This window comes from Eretmochelys imbricata, chromosome 2 (genome assembly GCF_965152235.1).
Source record: "Eretmochelys imbricata isolate rEreImb1 chromosome 2, rEreImb1.hap1, whole genome shotgun sequence".
NCBI classification, from domain to species: Eukaryota; Metazoa; Chordata; order Testudines; family Cheloniidae; genus Eretmochelys; species Eretmochelys imbricata.
Genome location: NC_135573.1, coordinates 138,099,081 through 138,122,401, shown reverse-complemented (window position 1 = coordinate 138,122,401; position 23,321 = coordinate 138,099,081). Strand labels below are relative to the sequence as shown.

Here is a 23,321-nt window from a genome sequence, read left to right as displayed (position 1 = left end):
ACTGTTTTCAGTACTACAGGTATATTTGCATCAATGTACCTACTAGAATCCCCATATTTAGAGTTATCACAGCAGCACTCCAATTCTTTATCCAGCCCTAGACATTTTCTTTTCTGTTTTCCCAATTATTGCTAGCTATCTAGATCCAAGTTAGAGTTGTACTCAAAATATTTCAAATTTACAGATTGTGGATGCCCATTACCTTTGTATCACTGACCACTGCATGCATTGGGGACTTTAAACTACACTCCTCCACCAATCGGTTACATCCTAACTACACTGAAGGGAGAGCATTCAGGTATGATTACTGAACTTCTCACAGGGTCTTTCACTGAAATTATATTACACAATTGTCTAGAAATGCACTGCTTGCTGTGTCTTACGGCTTTAAGAATCATGGAAATCTGACCATGCTAACACTTACGTGAGTAGTCACAGGACATCACTGCGACTACTTATGGATATAAGAACTAGCTCAATGAGAACAGTTAAACAATTTGGTTAGTTGTTTTAAGAGAAACCCTGGAACTGAAAGCCCATGGAACTTCAGTTAAAAATTAATTTGTTCTTTGTTTTCAATTCTAAATTCTACAAGTAATTCTAACACCTCATTCCTGAGTTCACTGTGATTTAACCAGCAATACTTGTTTTCACTTGCCTATTACATGTGAAAACTAAAAACTTGAATATGATTGGCTTAACTGATATCCTGCTGTGGGGAATGAAGTCTTTCCAAGGATCCCCCATAGAGCTACTTTTTTTCAGTGTCTCAGGGATAAGGTTTGCCTGTGCACTGGCCCCCTCTATCCCGATCAGCTCAGGAGGCCATGGGGATTAAAAAAAAAACCCTGCAAATTCCCAACCATCTCCACAGTATTGCTCTCCAGGGCAGTTGAGAGCTGACCCCTCCGGTCAGCTAAAGCATGTTCACAGGCACCTCCAGCCCTTCTTGATTCAAAGAAGATTTAAAGGTGCCATATCATGACAAGTGTCAGACCTCGAAGACAGTGAGAAGAAAAAGGGTGAATGGAGGATCTTCAAATTAAGTTTATTGGTATAAAACAGGACAAGGAGTGACTACCATAGCATGTCTGACACTGGAAGCTCAACAAGCCACCTCATAACTGAAACATCTTGCATTTCCTACATTTGTGCCTTTTAAACATGTCACTCTCAGACAACTGTGACATTTTTAGTCACTCATTATCAAATTACTTCAGTAATTTAAATCATTAGTGCAGTGTTCATGTCATGTCATACTCACTCAGCAAGCAGATACTTCAATGTAGAGTAACTAAACATATTTTTAGAAGAGTAAGTCTCATAACCTTTGTCATTTGGAGAAATTCCTCACAGGTAAGTGGTTCATCTTCTGGCAGTTCACAAAGTGGCACACTGCTCATTTCTTGTAGAACAGCATCAATACGAAATTCTATCAGATCATTCACTCGATCAAGCAGCAGCTCCAGATCAGCTTTCCAAACAAAAGAAGATCATACCAAAAAACAAAAATAAAAAAAAAGAAATCCAAAAGAGGTTCAAAGGACGGAGACGTTAAATAAAGTTTTTCTAAGAACTACCATTTTAGCACGTGTGCAACAGACAATGTGCAGCAAAATCTGGCCCCCGTTTCATCATATAACACTACCTGGTACTCAAACTCAGAATTTGCAATTAAGAAATTTGCCACTTATGAGCAGCAACAAGCAACCAAGTTTTTTCCTTTATACTTATCAATCCACTAACTGTCCATATAGCCAAACTAATATTAAAACATTTTGACAAGGTATAACATTTTTTAACTTCAAAGAAGCTTGCAAGCATCATCAGTACAGTCTTTTTTTTTCTTCTAGATGTTTCAGTTGAGAGAGCTTAAGTGACTGCTCAAAGCTCAGCATACCTGGATCTGACATGAATTAACAGTGGAGCACAATATGTGACAAACACCCACAATCAGGAGCCCAAATCATTTATGGATAGGTAATTTAATGTTGCAGAATTCACTTTGTGAGTCATGTTAAGCTCCATTTTCCTGTATTTTTTCCTGATATAAGTAATTTTAGTTATTAGAGATGAAGGAACTTTTGGGTGGGATGTAGGTATCTTTGGCACTAAATGGATCTGAAGTAAGCCAGATCTGTTGACCTTTGGGACAGGCTACAAAACCCATCTCTTCTCCCAGGCCGTTGCAGATGAAGGTGCATGCCATACAATGTTATTTGTACTCTCTTTTCAGTTGGTTATATTTTAGTTTTGTGAGGCCTGTGGAGTTTATTTTTGCTTGTACCAGTATGACAGAATATGCTAAAAATTCAAAAGGCATTGGAGCCCTGGATGGCAGCTTATGTATTAGTGGATTTACAAGAGTTTTAGAAAAAAATGCTAATTCAGCAAGATAAGAAGTTGTTCAGTGACAACATAAGAGGACTTTTACGTAAACGGGCAGAGAGGCCCAGACAAGGCAGAGATTGATATGTGGAAGCTGCTGGGGAAGTAGAGGAGAATATCATAATGGTGAAGCTCGATAGAGTTTGCCCCTTTCCCTCTTATTTTCTTCAAGTATTGGCATGCTGCAGGCAAGTAGACATGGCAGCAATATTGGTGAATGACCCATACAGCCCCACTGAGATCCCAGGGAAGTCAGTGAGATTGAACTGAAATTAAGGCAGCTCAGAATTTGGCTCCCATGGGGTGAAAAAACATTACAGTACACTATGGGTGAGAATTTTGGTGTTTTAATTTATGCAACAGTATAAACTGTATAATAAAAGTGAATGTTGCACTTAACATTGGACTGTATATCTAGACTGAAGCAAACAACTCAAAGTTCAGTGGAAGAATGCTGATTCACTACAAGCATGCTTACCTAGTTTGTCAAAAATATTATTTATGTATTTCTCAGTGTTCAGGGAAGTCCAGTTTAGTGAAGTTAAACCAGGCTGGATAGCATCATCTACATTAGCTAAGTGAGGAGCCATTAGTTGATCAATGGGTGTTTGTATTTTTGATTTAACTCTCTTATATTCTGCCAGCATCATCTGAAATAAATGGAGGGTAATAACACTAATTAACAAGCACGATGCAAACCTTTCGGTATGCTGACATTTGCATCTAGTTACACTAAAAACAAAGTTCCACTCTTCATGAAAAGTCAGGTTTTTATTATTTTCCATTTTACAAAAAAGTATTTTTGAAACAATGGAACACTTGATTTTTTTCACGTTGGCGTTAACTCTGTATTTTTAATGACACTACTAAACCTTAAGAACCCTAAAGTCTTCTACAAAAATACCACAAACACCTGATCACTGAAATGCACTGCCACCACTGCCCAACGTAACTGGAGCAAAGGGAAGACAAGAATTAACTTAAATGAAGCTTTGAAGGGACTTCAGTGTCACTGTCTAATCAGAATTAGAATTCGGCTAGGATAACAAAATTAACATCCTTGCCAAAAACACAACGTTATCTTGAACATATTGATCAGGGCCTCTTATATTTAATCTAATAGACAGCACTTCCAACCGTGCCACTTAGTACAATGACTGGATAGAAGTCCAGTTCTCAGAGCCTAGTACGCCACACAGGGATAAGTTCTAAAAGGCACCCTTTAGCTTTGGGTACCCATCTTAACTCTCCTAAAGCCTCATTTTTCCACAGGTGAGTGAGCATCTGCAAACTAACCTAAAGCAATTGTAGTCCCAGGTGGATCCAGACCTTTGAAATATTAGATCTCAGATGACTCAAGCTGGGCACCCAGAATTTAAGGTTGCTTTTTTTAGTTTTGGTCTCAGGCCAAGATGCTGCAGCCAAGCGTGGATGGGTGTAGCATTCTAATGCAGAGAAACAGTTTACCATGAACATACCAATGGCTATCCTGGGTCAGACCAATGGTCCGTCTAACCGAGTATCCCCTCTTCCAGAAGTGGTCAGTGCCAGATGTTTCAGAGGGAATCAATAGAACAGAGCAATTTTGATATGTCATCCAGTCCCAGCTTCTGGCAGCCAGAAGTTTAGGGACACCCAGAGCACGGGGTTGCATCTCTGACCATCTGGGCTAATAGTCATTGATGAACCTATCCTCCATGAACTTATCTAATTCTTTTTTTAACCCAGTTATACTTTTGCTCTTCACTACATTTCCTGGCAATGAATTCAGGTTGACTGAGCATTGTGTGAAGTAGTACTTCCTTCCTTTAAATCTGCTGCCTATTAATTTCCTTGGGTGACCCCTGGTTCTTGTGTTATGCTAAGGGTAAATAACACTTCCTTATTTGCTTTCTCCACACTATTCATGATTTTATAGACCTGTATCATATCCTCCCACCAGTCATCTCCTTGCTAAACTGACAGGTCCCAGTCTTTTTAATCTCTCCTCATATGGAAGCTGTTCCATATCCCTAATTGTTTTGTTGCCCTTCTCTGTACTTTTTTCAATTCTAATGCATCTTTTTTGAGATGGTGTGACAGGGTGTGCATACCCCACACTAGCAAGAAAGGGTTAATCCCACCCTCAGACCATGCTGGGCATGCTCCAGTTGCTGTGCTAGTATAAAGGAGAACAGCTCAGCTCAGTCTGGGATGACTGCCAAAGAGGAAGGACGTTTGGTGGAGGCTCCAGCCCAGGAGTCACTACAGCCCTTGCCTGCGGGAGCCAGAGATCCCAAGAACCAGACTGGAGACCTGTTGCCTACAGCTAACCAGCTGCAGTCAGAGGGAGTTACCTGCACCAAAGAGCCTGGAGACCCCAACATCAAACAGACCATGACTTCAGGAAACAGGGTAAGAAGTGTCCCCAGGAGGGGGAGTGAGTTGTAACCCCCTTAAAGCAGAATCAGTGTGTTGCGGTAGGATCCTTGCTGACTGGGTGGTGGACACACTTGCCACTGGCAGGGCCCTGGGCTGGGACCCATGGAGCAGGGAGGGCCCGGATCCCCCTACCCCAGCAGGTCACCACCCTGGGTGATGGCCCCTGACCCTGGCCACTAGGCCATGCAGCCCGGCTCTCAAGGGCCGCCACTTTGTCTCAGGCCAGTAGGCCATGCAGCCCTGAACCCAAGTGCAGCCACTTTTACTCTGGGCATTGAGCCAAAGTATCTTGAATCCCAAGACAGTCTGGTAGCCCGTAACTGCAGTGCCACCACACCCACGATCTACCCCAACAGGGGACAGGATGTACATACACTGCAACAGATGGGGTGACCAGAACAGCAAGCAGTATTCTCAGTGGGGGTGTATCATGGATTTAGATCGTGACATTATATTTTCTTTCTTATCTATCCCTTGCCTAATGGTTCCTAAGATTGTTACCTTTTTTGATTGCCACTGCACACTGAGCAGATGTCTTCAGAGAACTATCCACAACAACTCCAAAATCTCTTAAATGAGTGGTAACAGCTCATTTAGAACTCATCATTTTGTATGTATAGTGGAGATTATGTTTTCCAATGTTCATTACTTTGCACTTATCAACACTGAATTTCATCTCCCATTTTGTTGCCAGTCACACAGTTTTGTGAGATCCCTTTGTAACTCTTCGCTGTCAGCTTTGGACTTAACTATCTTCAATAGTTTTGTATCATTTGCAAATTTTGCCACCTCACTGTTCATTCCCTTTTCCAGATCATTTATGAACATGTTGAACAGCACAGGTCCCAGTGCAGATCCTGGGAGGCCACATTATTTACCTTTCTTCATTGTGAAAACTGATCATTTATTCCTACCTTTGTTTCCCATCTTTTATCCAGTTACTGATCCCTGAGAGGACCCTCCCTCTTATCCCATGACTCCTTACTTTGCTTAAGAGTCTTTGATGAGGGACCTTGTCAAAGGCTTTCTGAAAGTCCAAGTATGCTATATGCACTGCATCTCCCTTGTGAACGTGCTTGTTGACACTCTCAAGGAATTCTAATAGATAGGTGAGGCATGATTTCCCTTTACAAAAGCCATGTTGACTCATCCCCAACATAGTGTTCATCATCTATGTATCTGATAATTCTGTCCTTTACTATAGTTTCAATCAACATGCCTGGCACTGAAGTTATGCTTAACAGGCTGTAATTGCCAGGATTATCTCTGGAGCCTTTTTGAAAAATCAGCGTTTGCTATATTAAGTAGCTTGAACATTAAATGATAAAAAAGTTGGAAAATTGTAAGAAGTAGGTTTAGTTTTGGTGGGTCGGGGGTCAAGTCTACATATGGATCTGATATTGATGCTAAAGTCTTTTTTCTGCAATACCTTTTCATGGGAGCTAAATGATAATACAAGTAAATTAGAAGTCAGAATTTTCAATATTTTTGAGACCCTAAGCCAATACTTCTAATTTTTTAAAGGAAGGCCATCTTTTAATAGCCCAGTCAAAAGACATCACATGAAGACATTCTGACAACTGGTGATGCAGTTTTAAGTTTAAAAGGAGCTAGCAGAATGTTTTTAACAAATCTATGAATATACCTGGAAATTTGATATAAAGATATCTAGAGGCTACAAACATTTAGTTTGAAATATACTTGCTTCACTACTGTGTGATCTTACTACACACAACGGCATGACAGGATGCCACTGCCCACCACTGAAATGTATATATGAAGGAGGACAAAGATAGAAATTGTATTCTGTAAACACCCTGGTTTGTAATAAATCCAAACCACTCTTTTAAATTGATAAGTGACCTAATCTGTTTGAATTTCTTCAAATCCAAAAGTTTTGAATAGGAACCGATCTATAGGCCTCTTCCTGTACTCTCCACAGGTTTTACTCACCAAGAGGTCCTTCTCAGTTATGAAAACATGACCCCCCTCAAGCTCTATTTGCAAGAAAGGGGATCCTGCATTACCCAGAACACTGACTTCTCCTGTTTCCCAGCATGGCGAATCAAGAATGGTCAGAAACAGGCCTCCTTTCCTCTACTTTATTTACGGGAGTCTCAGTAGACTCGCAGGGCTCTTTCTTGAAGTGGGCCAGAGTGCCTCCACATCATTCTTTGAAACCAGCATAGTAAGCCAGTGAAGCATCCCCAGGACTTGCTTCCTGGACTTTTCCGCTCCTAAAACCGAGTCTATTAACAGTGGCTAAAAGTCAGCTTTGACCTTCTCTGCTCTGAACAGGACCAATGGTCTCTAGAAGAACGATGGGAGATAAAAATAGACTAGGCATAAGCTTTTTTCTGAGATCCCTTCCTCACGCCCTAGCAACAACTGGCTCTCACAACCCAACCATAAAGTTCCAGGACATTCTTTGAAATTTGTCACAGTATGAAACATTTGGCAGCTTCCAAGTACTGCAAAAGCATCAAGCAATCATTACAGTGCCCATATGAGAAACTAATTATCCCCTTACACATATGAAGAAAAGGAGCAACAAGAGGGGGGTGAGCTGAAGTAGATGAGTTCAAAAAGCTTATATTATATATTCGTATGGCAGTAGCACGCAAAGACTCCAGTTAGAATTTGAGCCCTATTGGACTAGGTGCTAGACAAAAAGTGTCGCCGCCCCACTGACAGACCTAACCAAAAAGAAACAGCCAAATGCCGTTCAGTGGACCGAAGTGTCAGAAAGCCTTTAACCAGCTTAAAGCAACACTCATGTCTGACCCTGTACTAAGGGCCCCAGACTTTGACAAACCGTTCCTAGTAACCACAGATGCATCCAAGCATGGTGTGGGAGCAGTTTTAATTCAGGAAGGACTGAATCAAGAGTTCCATCCTGTCGTGTTTCTCAGCAAGAAGCTGTCTGAGAGGGAAAGCCACTGGTCAATCAGTGAAAAAGAATGTTACGCCATTGTCTACGCTCTGGAAAAGCTACGTCCATACTTTTGGGGATGGCGTTTCAACCTGCAAACCGACCATGCTGTGCTACAGTGGCTTCATACCACCAAGGGAAATAACAAAAAAACTTATTCGGTGGAGTTTAGCTCTCCAAGATTTTGATTTTGAAATACAACACATTTCAGGAGCTTCTAACAAAGTGGGTGATGCACTCTCCCGTGAAAGTTTTCCAGAATCAACTGGTTAAAATCATCCTTGAGATGTGGGAAATACTGTTAGTTTTTATATAGTCAGTAGTATATCTAAAGGTACATGTGTCTAATTAACTCTGTTTTCTCCGAGAGCACCAGGAAGAAATCACAGCCAGTGTGGAACTGGCTGTCCAACACTATCTGTGATTTGGGGGGAGTGTCAAATATAAAGGGAAGGGTAACCACCTTTCTGTATACACTGCTATAAAATCCCTCCTGAACAGAGGCAAAATCCTCTTACCTGTAAAGGGTTAAGAAGCTCAAGTAACCTGGCTCGCACCTGACCAAAATGACCAATAAGGGGACAAGATACTTTCAAATCTGAGGGGGGGCAGGAGGGTGGAAGGGTTTGTCTGTCTGTGTGATGCCTCTGCGGGGACAGATCAAGAAAGAAAGCAATCCAACTCCTATAGAGTTAGTAAGTAATCTAGCTAGAAAATGTGTTAGATTTTCTTTTGGTTTTGGCTTGTGAAATTCACTGTGCTGGAAGGAATGTGTATTCCTGTTTTTGAGTCTTTTTGTAACTTAAGGTTTTGCCTAGAGGGATCTCTATGTTTTGAATCTGACTGCCTGTGAGATTATCTTCCATTCTAATCCTGCAGAGTTGTTCTTTTATCTTTGTTTTGTTCTTCTAATAAAGTTCTGTTTTTGTAAGAATCTGATTGACTTTTTAGGGTCCTAAAAACCCAAGGCTGGCCTGTGCTCATCTTGTTTATTCTCAAGCCTCCCCAGGAAAGGGGGTGTAAGGCTTGGAGGGGATATTTTGGGGGAAGACGTCTCCAAGTGGTCTCTTCCCTAATTCTTTGTTAAATCACTTGGTGGTGGCAGAGTACCGTCCAAGGGCAAAAAGTTTGTGCCTTGGGGAAGTTTTACCCTAAGCTGGTAGAAATAAGCTTAGGGGGTCTTTCATGCGGGTCCCCAGATCTGTACCCTAGAGTTCAGAGTGGGGAGGGAACCCTGACAACCCTTCAATAAAAAACCCATGGCACTGAGTCTTAGAGCTCAGACTTGGGCGGCAGGACTAAAAATAGCAGTGTAGACGGTGGGGCTCGGGCTGGAGCCTGGGATCGGAGATCCTTCCCCCTCGCAGCCCTGTGAGCCAGGCCAGCTGCAGTGTGGCATGGGTCTTTTATTGCACTGTAGACATACCCAGAGAAAAAGAGAATCCCTGACCCAAGGGCTTGCAGTAAAAGCATGAGATTTGCCCATCTTCCATCCTTGGTCTCATTCTTTTGAGCCTAATGATTGCTGCTGGCTTGTACCACTGTTGATGGCAGCTAACTTCCCAAAAGGAAATTAAGAGACAAGAGGAGAAACCAAGGCTCCATCTTCTCTCTGCATCTTCTAGCACAGCAGGCCCAAAAAGTACACTAGGTGTAATGCTGGTGCAGCAGCTGCACTGCCCAGTTACTGGAGTCTTTGTTCCTATCCAAGGCACAATACTTTTAGGGGCAACTGCTGGGTTGGCATGCCTCATTGCTGTCCCCTACCCAAATTGTGCTCAAAGCTGAACCACAGTTGTGTTTGAGAAATGTCAACTGCTTTGCCTGAACTCATACAGCAAATCAGAAATAAGGTTATATTACTGAGGAATTGCTTCCACCACTCCAAACTTCTAGACCTCAGCGCCTTCCTTCCACACTGCCATGCCTCCTAGAGGTTATGTTTAAGAACAAAGTCATTGTAGCATCTAAAAAATTGCAGGAAAAAGATGGAGGTGAATTGTCAAGTCCTTTTCCCATCTTAATCACTTTACTGGTGCATAGTAGTCTGAATTTGTTCATTTTCAATCTTATAAAAATACTATCTTATTTACTTTCATGAAATTATTGGAGCTTTCAATAGCTCTATGCAGATCTAAATGAATAAAATAAACCTACCTGCAGTTGATTGAAATTCTTCTTGTATGAGTCTTGCTTTTGCTGTAGAGCAATCGCGAAGGATGGGATTTCAAGGTGCATGTGAGCCATGCACTCTGTTTCCCGAATTAAAGTCAATATCTGAGGGTCAAAATTCACAAATAATTCTCCTGTCTCTGGAGCCTTCACCAACAGGGATGCCTGAAGCCCTGTTTTCGTTACTTCAATCTGCAGGAAACAAGAAACAGTCTTGCCAAATCACAACCAAGTCAACACTATGCTCTGAATTTGGATACAAATATATACCTCGAGCCTGAATTGCAAAAGTGTTAGTGGAAACTTAAACTAATACTCCAATCTGATACAGTCTGAATCTAAGCTTAATATCACCTCCATTTAGATTAGAGTGAAAAACTGCCTTCTCGCCAAGCTAAGTAACTACCTATATTTTCTTCCGAATTTTGGTTCTGTTGTAATAATTGGGCCTAGAAGTTTACCCTAATTGTGAGCTCAACTGTAAAAAGTGGGTAATGATGCATGAATTATAACAATAGCCTATTATATAAAATTGTTTCAAAAAAGGTAAAGAAATCCCAAAAGCTAAATTAATTTAAACAAGAAGGGCTTCACTAATACCACTCAAGGACTGTTAAAATCATGCCTGGTGAACAAAAAAAGTTAAGGACCAAAAATGTATAAACAAAAACTGGTAAGTCAGAAATTAGGACTAATTAATAACAAAATAGCAAGGAAATGGGCTATTCTAGATATCTCTCCTTTTTATGGTCATTTAACAAAAAAGCATTTGGGGGAAAAAGTGGCTTCTGGAACTAGCTTCACCATCATGACTGCCACCCCCACTGTCTCTGGGACCCCAGCCTTCATCAGCCTGTTACGAAGAAGTGTCCTGACCAACCTGGGCAAAAAAATAGGGGAGGGTGAGCCCAGATGACATTGCCACCTCTACTAGCTCCAGCTGAATCCTGACCACCATCCGGGTTGTAAGACTTTATCTCCCCCGTCCTTTCCTACCTTATTACTTTTCTTTTCTACCTCTCTCCTTTGTGTTCTGTTTAATAAGAGTCTGGCTTAGCTGGCCAAGGCTATATATTTTGCAACACTGCTGTGAGCCTGTACACCTAAAAAGAGTGCCCTAAACAGCCTGCTAACAAAACAGTATGCTGTGCCCGTGTTTTCTCAATAAGTTTACAAGTACTAGTCAACAAGAAAAAGACAGAAGCTGCATTTTCTAACTTTGCTATTCTTTTCTCTTCCCTTTTGTGTGTGTTTGTCTTTTTAGGAAATAGAATCCAACTTTAGCAGTCGCAATAACAGCTCCTGCCCATCTCAACTAACTTCTCTTTTCCCCAAAAAGGACAGCTATTACCAGCTTTAATACCATCTAAACAACTGTCAGACAAGGGGGTTTTCCTTCTAAAAATTCTCCAGCAAAAAAATGGAAACAAAAAGTGCTGTTAAACTAAAAGCCTTACTTAATACTTTAATAAGCCCTTCTCCCATCCCCCTCTCCCCACCCACACCAGAGCTTCTTTTCTGTATCTTTAATAAGAGGTTAAAAAGGCTTTTAATTGTGTGTTTGCAATGATACTAAACAGGCTACGGTCTCTGTATACCAAGCTCAAAACCTTCTTTAAAATTGTTTAACATTCAGCTGTAACTGGGTTATGTTAACATCTTTAGCTCTTTGGGAACCTATATTCCACCTAAATTAATCAGGCAGGCCATGAACATGAAAATTAATGCAGCAACACAAACTGGAGCTATGAAGGAAGTAGTGTCACAAATAGAATGGAGAGCCTCCATGACCATAGAAATGTAGGGCTGAATAGGACTCTGAGAGATCACATAGTCCAGCCCCCTGCACGGATGCAAGATCAAGTCTGGGATGGCCTAGAAATACAGGTGTTTGTCTAACCTCTTCTTAAAAACCTCCAGTGATGGAGATTCCATGACCTCTCTTCGAAGGCTATTCCAGTGCTTAACTACCCTTATTGTGAATTTCAGATCAATTTTCCAGTTTGTCAAGGTCCTTTGGAAGTTTAATCCTGTCCTCCAGAGTGATTGCAACATCTACCAGCTTGCTGTCATCCACAGGTTTTATAAACATACTCTCCATTCCATTATCCAAGTCACTAATGAAATGATTGAATGGTACTGGACTCTGGACAGACCCTTGCAGGACCCCACTAGATGCCTCCTCCCAGTGTGGCAGCAAACCACTCAAATTTTTGAGTAGTTTTTCAAAAAGTTGCAAACCCACATTATAATAATTTCATCTAGGCCACATTTCCCTAGTGTCCCTGTAGCGGGGTGGTTACCCGCTCCTGCCCTGTGGGGCTTAAAAGCCAGCCCTGGGAGAGAGCCAGGGCCTATAAAGGGGCTGCTAGGCTGAAGCTTAGCCAGTCTCTCTCTCTCTGTGTGTTCAGAGAGGGAAGGGACTGGCTGCAGGGACCTGAGGGCGTACCTAGATTGGGGCAGGGCTGAGGGGGAAAGACCAGGGGATCTCCGGCCTGGAAACCCCCAGCTGCGAGGCCTAGATTAGGGCCTATTAGGTATTGAGGTTGCAAGGGGGCACCCCACTGGTAGACAGAAGCAGCAGGTCCAAACCCCTTCGCCTGTGATGAGTGGCTGATACACTGCAGTCTGTTAAGGGAGTGGGGCTAAGCGATGACTGGCAGTAGCCAAGACTGAGGCGAGGTGGGGTAGTGGGTGGGGGTTCCCCGGGGAGGGGAGACCCTCAGGGATTGTTGGGGTTTACTGCCAGGGGGCAGCACCCCAGTGGGAGGAGGCACTGGGTCCTGGGAGGAACTGGGGCTGGCGATAAGGCGGATCACCAGATGGCAGAGGGTGCTCCAGAGGCTGACTAGCTAATTCCCAGGGACAACCAGCAGGAGGCGCCGCCGGGTGAGTCCGGCTCTATTACAGTCCCATATAAGTGTGTCAAAAGCCTTACTGAAATCAAGCTATATCACATCTTCTGCTTGCCCCTATCCACTAGTAACTGTGTCAAAAAAGGAAATTAAGTTGGTTTGGCATGATTTGTTCTTGAAAAATCCATGCTGGCTAACACTATTATCCTCTAGGTCAGGGGTCCGGAGCCGCATGCGGCTCTTTGGCTGCCCCCTTTGCAGGCAGCCATTTTCTGAGGGGGTGCAAGGTGCAGGTTCTGGCCAGGAGGCGCTTACCACAGGTGGCTCCCAGACAGCGATGCAGCAGGGTGCTGGCCCCACACCACTCCCAGAAGCGACCGGCTGCTGGTACGTCTCAGTGTGCCCCTTTCGGGGGAGGGTGGCAGCAGGTCTCAGTGCACTGGCAGCACCCACAAGCAGCGCCCCCACAGGATGGGGTTTTGAGGATGGTGCTGGGGCGGAGGCAGCTCACGGAGCCGCCTCCTCTCTCTTCCCCCCTCCCCCAGCCACCAGTGGCTCACAGAGACATAGCAACAGCCAGCCACTTCCTGGAGTGGCATTGGGCCAGAGCCCGGCTTTGCCGCCTGCCGGGAGCCACCTGTGGTAAGCGCCTCCCGGCCAAAGCATGTACCTTGCACCCCCTCCTGCACCCAAACTCCCTCCCCAACCCCATACCCCCTCCTGCACCCCAATCCCCTGCCCCAGCCCAGAGCCCTCTCCTGTTTATATTCAAATTCAAATGGCAGAAGTCATATTAAAAGTATTGGTGAATAGTAATAACTTTAATATGTTCAATTATTATTAGTTGATAAATTCTAACTCTACAAGTAGCTTTGCATGTAATGCATCTCTCGAAATATTTTTGTCAAAGACAAAAACCAAAAAATGGCTCTTCTTTGAAAGGTTACCGACCCCTGCTCCAGGTTCTTCCAAATTTATTATAATTTGAAAAAATGACAAATCTGTATTTTTAGTTATTTTGGGGTAAGTGGAACACAGCTTCTTGCCTTGTATGGGAAATAATCCCAACCTGAACTACCTGCTGCTGCTATGTCTCAGCGATAGCTATATGTCCATTCCTCATTATTCTCTCTCCCTTGATCATCATTATCAGTTCAAAAGTTGTAGATAATGGCTGCCTAAGCAATACTCTGCCATGTGATTTATTCCACGTCGGGCACAGTATTTTACTTTCCGATCAGAGATGTAGCAGAGCTTTTCACCATATTTCAAGGGCCAAAACACACTTGTAGAGGCTGCTCAAATAGTCACAAATTCAATGCAATGACACATTGAACACAACTGCAATAATTCATGCTCTCAGGAAGCTGTCAAGTCATTTCACATCTTGCAAGTTCATTTATAATAATTCAGCTAATATTACTGTAAATTACTGATGTTATTTTTCCATAACATTCATTGTGCAAATAAGGCAACACAACTTTCCACAAAGAAATTCTGGAGTCCCCACATTTCTGTTAAGAGATTCATTATCCCTTCCACAAAGGTGCAATCCTTTTCCTCTTGAATTTATTAGATGTTTTTCACTCAATTTTTTAAAACATTTCTCTATGAAGTATCCCTTATGCCTCTTCCCCTCCTGTACTAACATAAGCACACAAGCCCAGTATTGCTGCAAGCTTACTTTTAATGTCCAAACTCCTTCACCACTGACACAAGATTACAAGAGATCATGGTGGTAACTATCTTACTGTAGAAAGAGGGAGATGGGCAAGGTAAGGCTCTTTTAGCAAAAATTAGAGACAGAAAAGATCTAGTTGGTGACTAACCTCTGGAATGGCCAAAGGGGTCTATGCAAGGAGTTGCTAGCAGCTCAGAGGAGGACGACAGGTTTTAGAGTGGTAGCCATGTTAGTCTGTATCAGCAAAAAAAACAAGGAGTCTTGTGGCACCTTAGAGACTAACAGATTTATTTGGGCGTAAGCTTTCATGGGTTAGAACCCACTTCATCAGATGCATGGTGTGAAAATACAGGAGCAGGTATAAATACATGAAAGGATGGAGGTTGCTTTACCAAGTTTGAGGTCAGTCTAATGAGATAAATCAATTAACAGCAGGATACCAAGGGAAGAAAAATAACTTTTGAAGTGGTAAGAGAGTGGCCAATTAGACAGTTGACAAGAAGGTGTGAGTAACAGTAGGGAGAAATTAGTATTGGGGAAATTAAGTTTAGGTTTTGTAATGACCCAACCACTCCCAGTCTCCATTCAGGCCTAATCTGATGGTATCCAGTTTGCAAATTAATTCCAGTTCTGCAGCTTCACGTTGGAATCTGTTTAAGTTTTTTTTGTTGAAGAAGAATTGCCACTTTTAGGTCTGTTATTGAGTGACCAGAGAGACTGAAGTGTTCTCCTACTTGTTTCTGAATGTTATGATTCCTGATGTCAGATTTGTGTCCATTTATTCTTTTGCGTAGCGGCTGTCCGGTTTGGCCAATATACATGGCAGAGAGGCATTGGAGGAATGTTTCTGTTATGTTCCCAATAACTACTGCACAGGCCATCTGGGAGACCAGGTGCAGAAACCAACTCTAGAGCTCTCATGGTAGGATGTAATGGTAAAGACAAGTCCCTCCAGTATCTCTAAAGCTTTGCAACATGTCAGCTGGGCCACATATTTTACGATCAGCTAGAAACTCAATAAGTCATTCAGCTGTCACTGAAGAACAGTGAATATTTCTAAGTGTCCATCAAATCCCTATTTCTATAGAGGAAGAGGAAGTTACTCACCCTGTGCAATAACTGATGTTCTTTGAGATGAGTGTCCCTGTGGGTGCTCCACTCCAGGTGTTGGTGCATCCCTGCACCTTCACTCTGAGATTTTTACAGCAGTACTCGTACCGGTCACGCACACGCAGAGCCTACCCCTCTCCCCCACTCTGAGTGTACCTTAATAGTACGCATGCATGATCAGTCTCCTCAGTTCCTTCTCTACAAAGGAGGCTACCCCAACTCGAAAGTAGAGGGGAGAAGGGTGGGTAGTGGAGCACCCACAGGGACACTCATCTTGAAGAACATCAGTTACTGCACAGGGTGAGTAACCTCCTCTTCAAGAGAGAGATGTCCCTGTGGGTGCTCCACTCCAGGTGACTTAAAAGTAGTTTATCTCAAGGAGGTAGGGACTTTGGATTTGGTAGAAATGCAGTAGATAGTACAGCTCTGCCTACTCATGTATCAGAGAGAGGGCCTTGAGTAAGGGCATAATGCTTAACAAATGCGTGTTCAGAAGTCCAAGTGGCTGCTTTACAGATGTCAGCCAGAGGAACTTTGCGTAGAAAAGCCACAGAGGTAGCCACAGATCTAGTGGAGTGAGTTCTGATGCCAACTGGAGGTGTAACTTTCTTTATCTGATAGCACAGTTGGATACACTCAGTTTGAAAGTCTCTGGGTAGAAATAGGTGTCCTTTCGGTGTGCTCCTCAATGCATCGTTGATTCAAAAGAGTTTGCATGTGGTTTAGAAAAGAAGGTTGGTAGGTGTATCAGCTCATTGATGTGGAATGACGAATGCACCTTTTGAAGAAATTTGGGGTGTAGTCGGAGGGTTACCTTATCCTTAAAAAATAGTGTGGGTACGGTGGGTCCGCCATGAGAGCGGCTATTTCTCCTGCACATCTGGCGGAGGTGATTGCCACTAAGAATGCTGTTTTCATAGAGAAGTGTAAGAGGGAGCAAGTGGCTAGGGGCTCGAATGGTTGTTGAGTTAAGCAGGATAATACTAAGTGAAGTCCCACAGTGGGGTAGGAGGTAATGTCCGGGTATAGGGATTGGAGCCCTTTAAGAAAACACATAGTGACTGGATGAGCAAAAACAGAGGTATCGTTGACCTTGTCATGAAAAGTTGTAATAGCAGCTAAGTGGACCTTGATGGAGCTGAAAGAAAGGCCAGATTGCTTAAGGTCTAATAGGTAGTCAAGTATGGGTGGAAGAGGTTCAGAAGTAGGAGGAAGTTGTTTAGTTGTGCACCATTGTGTGAAATCGCTTCCACTTTTGGAGATAGGTGATGTGAGTAGATTGTGTTCTGCTATGTAGGAGCACTCTTTGAACCTGCTCAGAGCATGCTAGTTCATTTTGGGAGAACCATGTAGGAACCAAGCTTTCAGGTGAAGCATGGACAGGTTGGGGTGAAGAAATCGGCCATATTGCTGCAATAAGAGGTTCGGAGTGAGGGGCAATGAAATCGGTGGGTGAATTGACATTCTGGTGAGGAACGGAAACCACAGTTGTCTGGGCCATGACGGGGCAATCAGAATTACCGTGGCACGATCTGTTCATAACTTTGTCAGAACTCTGTGGAGAACCAGTACTGGGGGGAAAGCATACATTAAGTGTTGAGCCCATGCGATCAGGAATGCATCTCCTAGGGAATGTTTGCCCAATCCAGCTCTGGAGCAAAATTCGGGACATTTCTTGTTCTTCAGTCGCGAAGAGGTCCAGGGTTGGATAGCCCCCAAACGCAGAATATATTGCTTATGATCATGTCGTTTATCTCCCATTCGTGATCCCAGGGAAAATGTCTGCTTAGTTCGTCCATGGTATTTATTCAGGGCCCCAGGAAGATAGGCTGCTGATATCCGGATGTTGTTCGTGAGGCACCAATTCCAGAGCTTCATGGCTTCTGTTCAAAGCAAGTGAGATCGAGCCCCTCCCTGCCTGTTGACATAGAACATGCATGCGATGTTGTCTGTCATTATCTAAACATTTTGGTTCTGAATAAATGGGAAGAAGTGATGGCAGGCACTGCGTCTGGTTCACAGTTCTAGGACGTTTATGTGTAGGGAGGCTTCGGTGGAAGACCATATCCCCTGGACTGTGTGGTGGGACGTGTGCATTCCCCATCTTGCGAGGAATGCATCAGCAGTGATGATGAGTGATGGAGAGTCCTGGAGAAAAGGGACTCCTTAACAGAGGTTGGAGGGAACTGTCCACCATCGGAGGGAGTCTTTGACTCTGAAGAGTATGGATAGAGGCTTGTTTAAAAGTGTGTACGTTCGGTCTGTAAACCACGGCCAACCAAGCTTGGAAGCACCTCATGTAGAGGCATGCATTTTTGACCACGAAAGTACATGAGGCCATGTGGCCTAATAGTTGCAGGCAGTCTCATGCAGTGACCTGGGGACTGTTGTGAAGTTTTGTAACCAGGAGTTTTATGTTGTTGAAACAACTGAGTGGGAGACATGCTATTCCCATTCGGGAATCGAGATTCACTCCTATGAACTCCAGTTGTTGGGTAGGACATAAACTGGATTTGTTTTTTTTATTTGCAGGCCAAGGGAAAGGAAGCAAGCAACGGTAAGCTGTGTGGATCGAAGAGCTTCGTCGAGCATTGAGGCTTTGAAGAGACAAGCGTTGAGGTAACGAAATATTATAACCCCGTTTCCTGAGGTGGGCAGTGACCACTGCTAGGAGTTTGGAGAAAACTCGGGGGGGGGGGGGCGGTAGATAGGCCAAAGGCCAATACTCTGTATTGAAAATGTGTCAAACTGAGGGTAAAACAAAGAAAACGTCCGTGGACTAGGTGAATAGTCACATGAAAATAAGCATCCTGTAGAGGTTGAGGGCTGAAAACCAATCGCCCTGCTCCAGCGCTGGGATTATAGTGGTAGGGTAACCATTCTGAACTTTTGCTTTTTGATAAATTTGTTTAGCCGCCTGGGGTCGAGGATCAGTCGCCATCCCCCGGTTTTCTTTTCTGTTAAGAAGTAATGGGAGTAGAAACCTCTCCCTCTGTGTAGTTTGGGGACAATTTCCACTGCCTCCAATTGAAGGAGATGTTGTACGTCTTGGAGGAGCAGTTGCTCGTGAGAGGGGTCCCTGAAGAGAGACGGGGAGGTTGGGTGGGTGGGAGGCGGGGAGAGGAAAGGGATAGAATAGCCAACTGTGACAACCTCTAAAGCCCACTTGTTGGTGATAATATTGCACCACTGATGGGAGAATGGGCATAGGCGGTGACCAAAAAGAGGGGCAGGCTGTGTGAAGTGAGAATATTGTTTTCTATACCCTCGATCAAGGCTTCAAATTTGATTATTGGTCGGAGGGGGTTGAGACACTGCCGAGGAGTTGGGACGGCAGCGTTGGTATCTGGATCTCTGGCGTTGCTGTTGCTCGTGAGATCTATGGAATTGCTGGGTGTATGTGGGGTAGCGCGGTCGCTGGTAAGGCTGGTACTATATTGTCGCCTTCTGTCATAGGGGTTTGAATTCCTAGAGACCGGAGAGTTGCCCTGAAGTCCTTTATGGAGTGGAGTACGTCATTTGTGGTGGAGGTGAATAGTTTGTCACTGTTGAAGGGGAGATCCTTATTGGTATTCTAGATCTCGCTGGGAAAGAAAGAGGATGACAGCAATGACCCTCGGCGCATCACGACTGCTGTGGCAGTGGACCGTGCTGCAGTATTGGCCACATCAAGGGCAACTTGAAGAGTAGTGCAAGAGATTATTTGTCCCTCAGAAACTATGTCTGTAAATTGTTGTTTCTTTTCTTCTGGAATGTGAACAATAAAGTCCATGAATTTATTGTAATTTTTGTGGTCGTACTTTGCTAGAACGGCTGTATAATTAGCAATGCAAAACTGCAACGTGGAAGAAGTGTATACCTTACGTCCAAGCAGATCTAATCGCTAACTGTCCTTGTCGGAAGTGGTAGAGCAGGGAAATTGGTGTTTGTTCTTTTGGTTAACTGCTTCTACCACCAGCGAGTTTGGCGCTGGGTGAGTAAAAAGGAATTCTGAGCCCTTGGAAGAAATAAAGTACTTTCGGTCCACTCTCTTACAGGTAGGCAGGCTTGCAGCTGGGGTTTGCCAAATGGCCTTGGCAGGTTCTAAATGGGCTGCATTGATAGGTAATGCAATTCTAGAAGAATAAGAGGGCTGCAGGATGTCAGTTAGCTCATGCTGCTGTTCAGGAACTTCCTCCAGGTTAATTCGTGGCTCATTGGCAACTCTTTTAAACAGGTCTTGAAATTTTGAGAAGTCGTCTGAAGACTTCGGAGGAGGAGGAAGCAATGCTTCATCAGGTGGAACAACTGGTTCTACTGGGTTAGAGGCAGGCCGTGCTTGCTCTTGCAGTTGTGACAGGGCTGCCTCGTGTCTGGAGTCAGTGGCAGGGTGGTCAGCTGGTGGCACCAATCAGGTCTCACATCTGGCTGCATTGATATAATGAGTGTGGTCCTGAGTATAAGGAGCCCATGGAGCCCAATATTGCCACTGTGGTGGGAAGGGCATGGGTGGTGCCATTCAGGGGTTCACGCCCCATGGGGCAGGACCCTCTGAGTAGGACGAGGCAGCTTTTCTATGACCTCTCTTGATTGAGGTCTGTGGACGGAACATCTGATAAGGTGAAAATCCTCCCTGCAGCCTAGATTCCTCATCACTGGAGGAAAGCTGTGCGGACCTTGCCTAAGGGTCCGGAGAGAAGTAGGTGTTAAGTAGGGATGACTGCAAGATAGGTGACACCAGCAGGTCCCTTGAATGTGTGAATTGCGATGCCTCTGTGAGGGGAGGGCTGAGCGAGAGGAATTTGTTGTGAGAAGGGGTTCCTCTGCACCGGTGTCCTGAGCGTTCTGTCACTGCCGGCTAGCTCAAAGGCTGACAGTGCCAGGAGAGTGGGAGGAGCCTGCGGGGAGTCAGGCAGGCTAGTATGCATTGGCACCACTTCCACTGCGGTGCCAAATGGTGCCATGTGAGAGGCAGGCAACTGAAAGCCTGAAGCTCAGCTCCGGAGGTTAGTGTGACTGCCGCAGCCGCAGGTGGGTTTCGCACGGTGCTGGAGGAGCCCGTCACATCAAAGGTACTCAGCCGGGGGAGCGCAGGGAGGGAAGCAGTAGCTGGAGAAGGCTTGTCCCTGCAAATACCCTTTGTGGGTGAGAGAGGCTGATGGTTTTTTGAAGTTTTCTTTTGTCTCTTTGAATCAGGGGGACTGCAGTGTACAGCAGAGTCAGAGCCCGGGTCTGAGGCTGGTCTGAGAGATTTTTGCAGCAGGAGCAGTTTTAGCCTCAGCTCCCTGTCTTTGCATGCCCTGGATTTCAACTTGCTGCAGTGGGCACATTTTTGGGGATGTGGGACTCCCCCAAACATTTAATACATTTAGAGTGGCCATCTGAAAGAGGGATGGCATCATTACAGTTAGAACAGCACTTAAAACCCGGAGAGCCAGGCACATCAGAAGCGGCTGCGCTGACAGGAACAAAAAAAGGTGGGTTTTTTGTTTGTTTGTTTGCTTGCTTTAAAGAGAACAGAAGAGAAGGGAAAAGGGTACCTATTACTGGTAAGCTAAACTAAGAGGGAAAACAAGTTGAACAAGGGAGAGAAGAAATTCGCTAACAAGTCTACTGAGCTCTGCCTCAGGCTGGGGATGGTAGAGAAGGAACTGAGGAGACCGGTCGCACATGCATACTATTAAGGTACACTCAGAGCAGGGGAGGCAGGCTCTGTGTGTGCATGACTGGTACGAGTACTGCTGTAAAAATCTCTGAGTGAAGGCGCAGGGACACACCAACACCCGGAGTGGAGCACCCACAGGGACATCTCTCAAAGAAGAATCATACCTTGTGAAGTGGGTGTACTGAGAAGAGAGCATGTAGGAAGCTTTGATCATCGCCAGTGCTCCTACAGCAGCAAAGAAGGAGCTTAGCCTTGTTCTCAAGCACTGAGATGGTGGTCTAGTCCATATCCATCCACCCTCTGTGGCTTCAAACAAGTATGATCTGCCAGCAGTAATGCCGCCAGCCCCCTAATGCTGCTATGAACAGTAAGGATAGAATTTGCCCGTAGTGCATAGTATGCTGCCTGAATTATGGACACATTTCATTTTGAGCTAGGCACTTCAACAGGAAAGTTGGCCAGATTCTCTTCAGAAAACAATCTGTGGGACACAGTACAGTGTGAGGGCCTGCAAAGGAGCCAGTTACAGAGCCCTGATTATGGTTTCAGTTCTATGCCGGCCCCATCCCATGACACTTCAAAGCAGCATAGGAAGTGCTCTAAAGTTCAGCTGTTGGCCATGACCCCCAAGAGGTCATCTGCCAGTGGAAAATAGCTAAAGCACAATAACACTCTCGTCATTCCCTCTCCCACCCAATTTTTACCCCCATGCTGGGAGCTGCAGGAGAAGGTACAGCAGCTAGCTATACCAGTACTCTGCCAATTAGGGGCTTCTTATACTATGGCAATCCACTTATCCCATGTTTATACAGCATCGAACACCATGGGTCCCTAGGCATTCATACAGCAGCAAAAACACTAAAAACAATTCAATTTTCACAGTCACAGCAGCAAGTGAAACATTTTACCTGCTGAAGCCATCCCCTGTGATAAATAACCTCAAACTCCAAGAGGACCTTTGCCACTTTGTTGTAGTTGCGGACTATGCGCTTCGCTTCTCCTGTCTGCAGAACAGTGGGATGCTGTTGGAAGAGGTCCATTGGTTCCTGGATCTTGTGGAAGAGTTGGCGTGCCCACAAGATCTTACCAGCTATTGGAGGCAGGTTACGAGCCAAAGGAGGGTCATTTTTCTGCTTCGTGTACAGCTTAGAGACCATCTCAATATCATGACCATAGTTCTGAAGGATTTTCTGGTATTTTTCATCAATGCCAAGATTGGGGATTTCTAATCTGATTAAAAAAAAACAAGGATTATCATTGGAAAAGTTACCACAAGACTTCAGTGATTAGGAGGCTCTTCTAGTTTTCAGTTTGAATGTACAATCATTTTTACACACTTTTGTATGCTCTGTGGGAGGACAAGTGCATTCTCAGCCTGATATTCAGCAACACCTTCCAAAATACATTCCTACAACCAGAAGCTAGGCCTGGCTTAAACAGTGTAACAGAAAGTGTTTCTAAATAAGCCTAGAAATATCTCTCTATCACCCATATAAAGGGAATCTCACTAGTGCTATCTTCAAGTGTAAGATCACATGGTTTTCAACAAGTAGTAACATAACCTTGAACCCACCAATGGCATGAAATACAGGAACTCAGTTATACAGAATAGGGCAGAAGAACTGTGACAGTACAGACTGAGCTTCCCCTTCATTCTGCCATTTTAATGATTGAAAGCAGTACTGCAAGCCCATCTTCAGCTATTGATACCACAGCTAACCATGGCAATGAGATATTGAGCATGCTGCATCTTGACATATGATGATGATAAATAAATTTCAATATCCAAAAGAGAACCTTCAGTCCACATGCAGATAGTCATTATAAACAAGCAGTTCCTGTGCTATATTTCAGTCTTAAAGACAGACAAAAATAAATAAACTTTGGATACTGCATTAGGGATATAAAACAACAACAAACATTGAATGATTTTTTCTTTCCAGTGTCTATAATCAATGTGCTAGGGGGACGGGGGGGAGAGCTTCAACAATAAGGCATAAATTACCAATGTAGAACTTAAATATGTTTGACCCTAAAAAGCTTAAGAAATTATTCAAGAACCATTATCCTTACATAAAGTTTACATTGTCATCTAAGGTCAGTAAGATCATGTGATCT

At 44.0% G+C, this 23,321-nt stretch overlaps 1 protein-coding gene across 1 annotated transcript in view; it reads right to left on the bottom strand.

Moving 5' to 3' along the window:
• The window catches only part of DNAH5 (dynein axonemal heavy chain 5), a 308,983-nt gene that overhangs the window by 169,693 nt on the left and 115,969 nt on the right, over window positions 1-23,321 (bottom strand). Inside the window, exons 14-17 of the mRNA XM_077809166.1 lie at window positions 22,112-22,433; window positions 9,899-10,105; window positions 2,867-3,038; window positions 1,329-1,474 (exon numbers count right to left, since the gene is read on the bottom strand). Of these exons, the coding sequence (XP_077665292.1) occupies window positions 1,329-1,474; window positions 2,867-3,038; window positions 9,899-10,105; window positions 22,112-22,433 (847 nt within the window). The remainder of the gene's footprint in view (window positions 1-1,328; window positions 1,475-2,866; window positions 3,039-9,898; window positions 10,106-22,111; window positions 22,434-23,321) is intronic.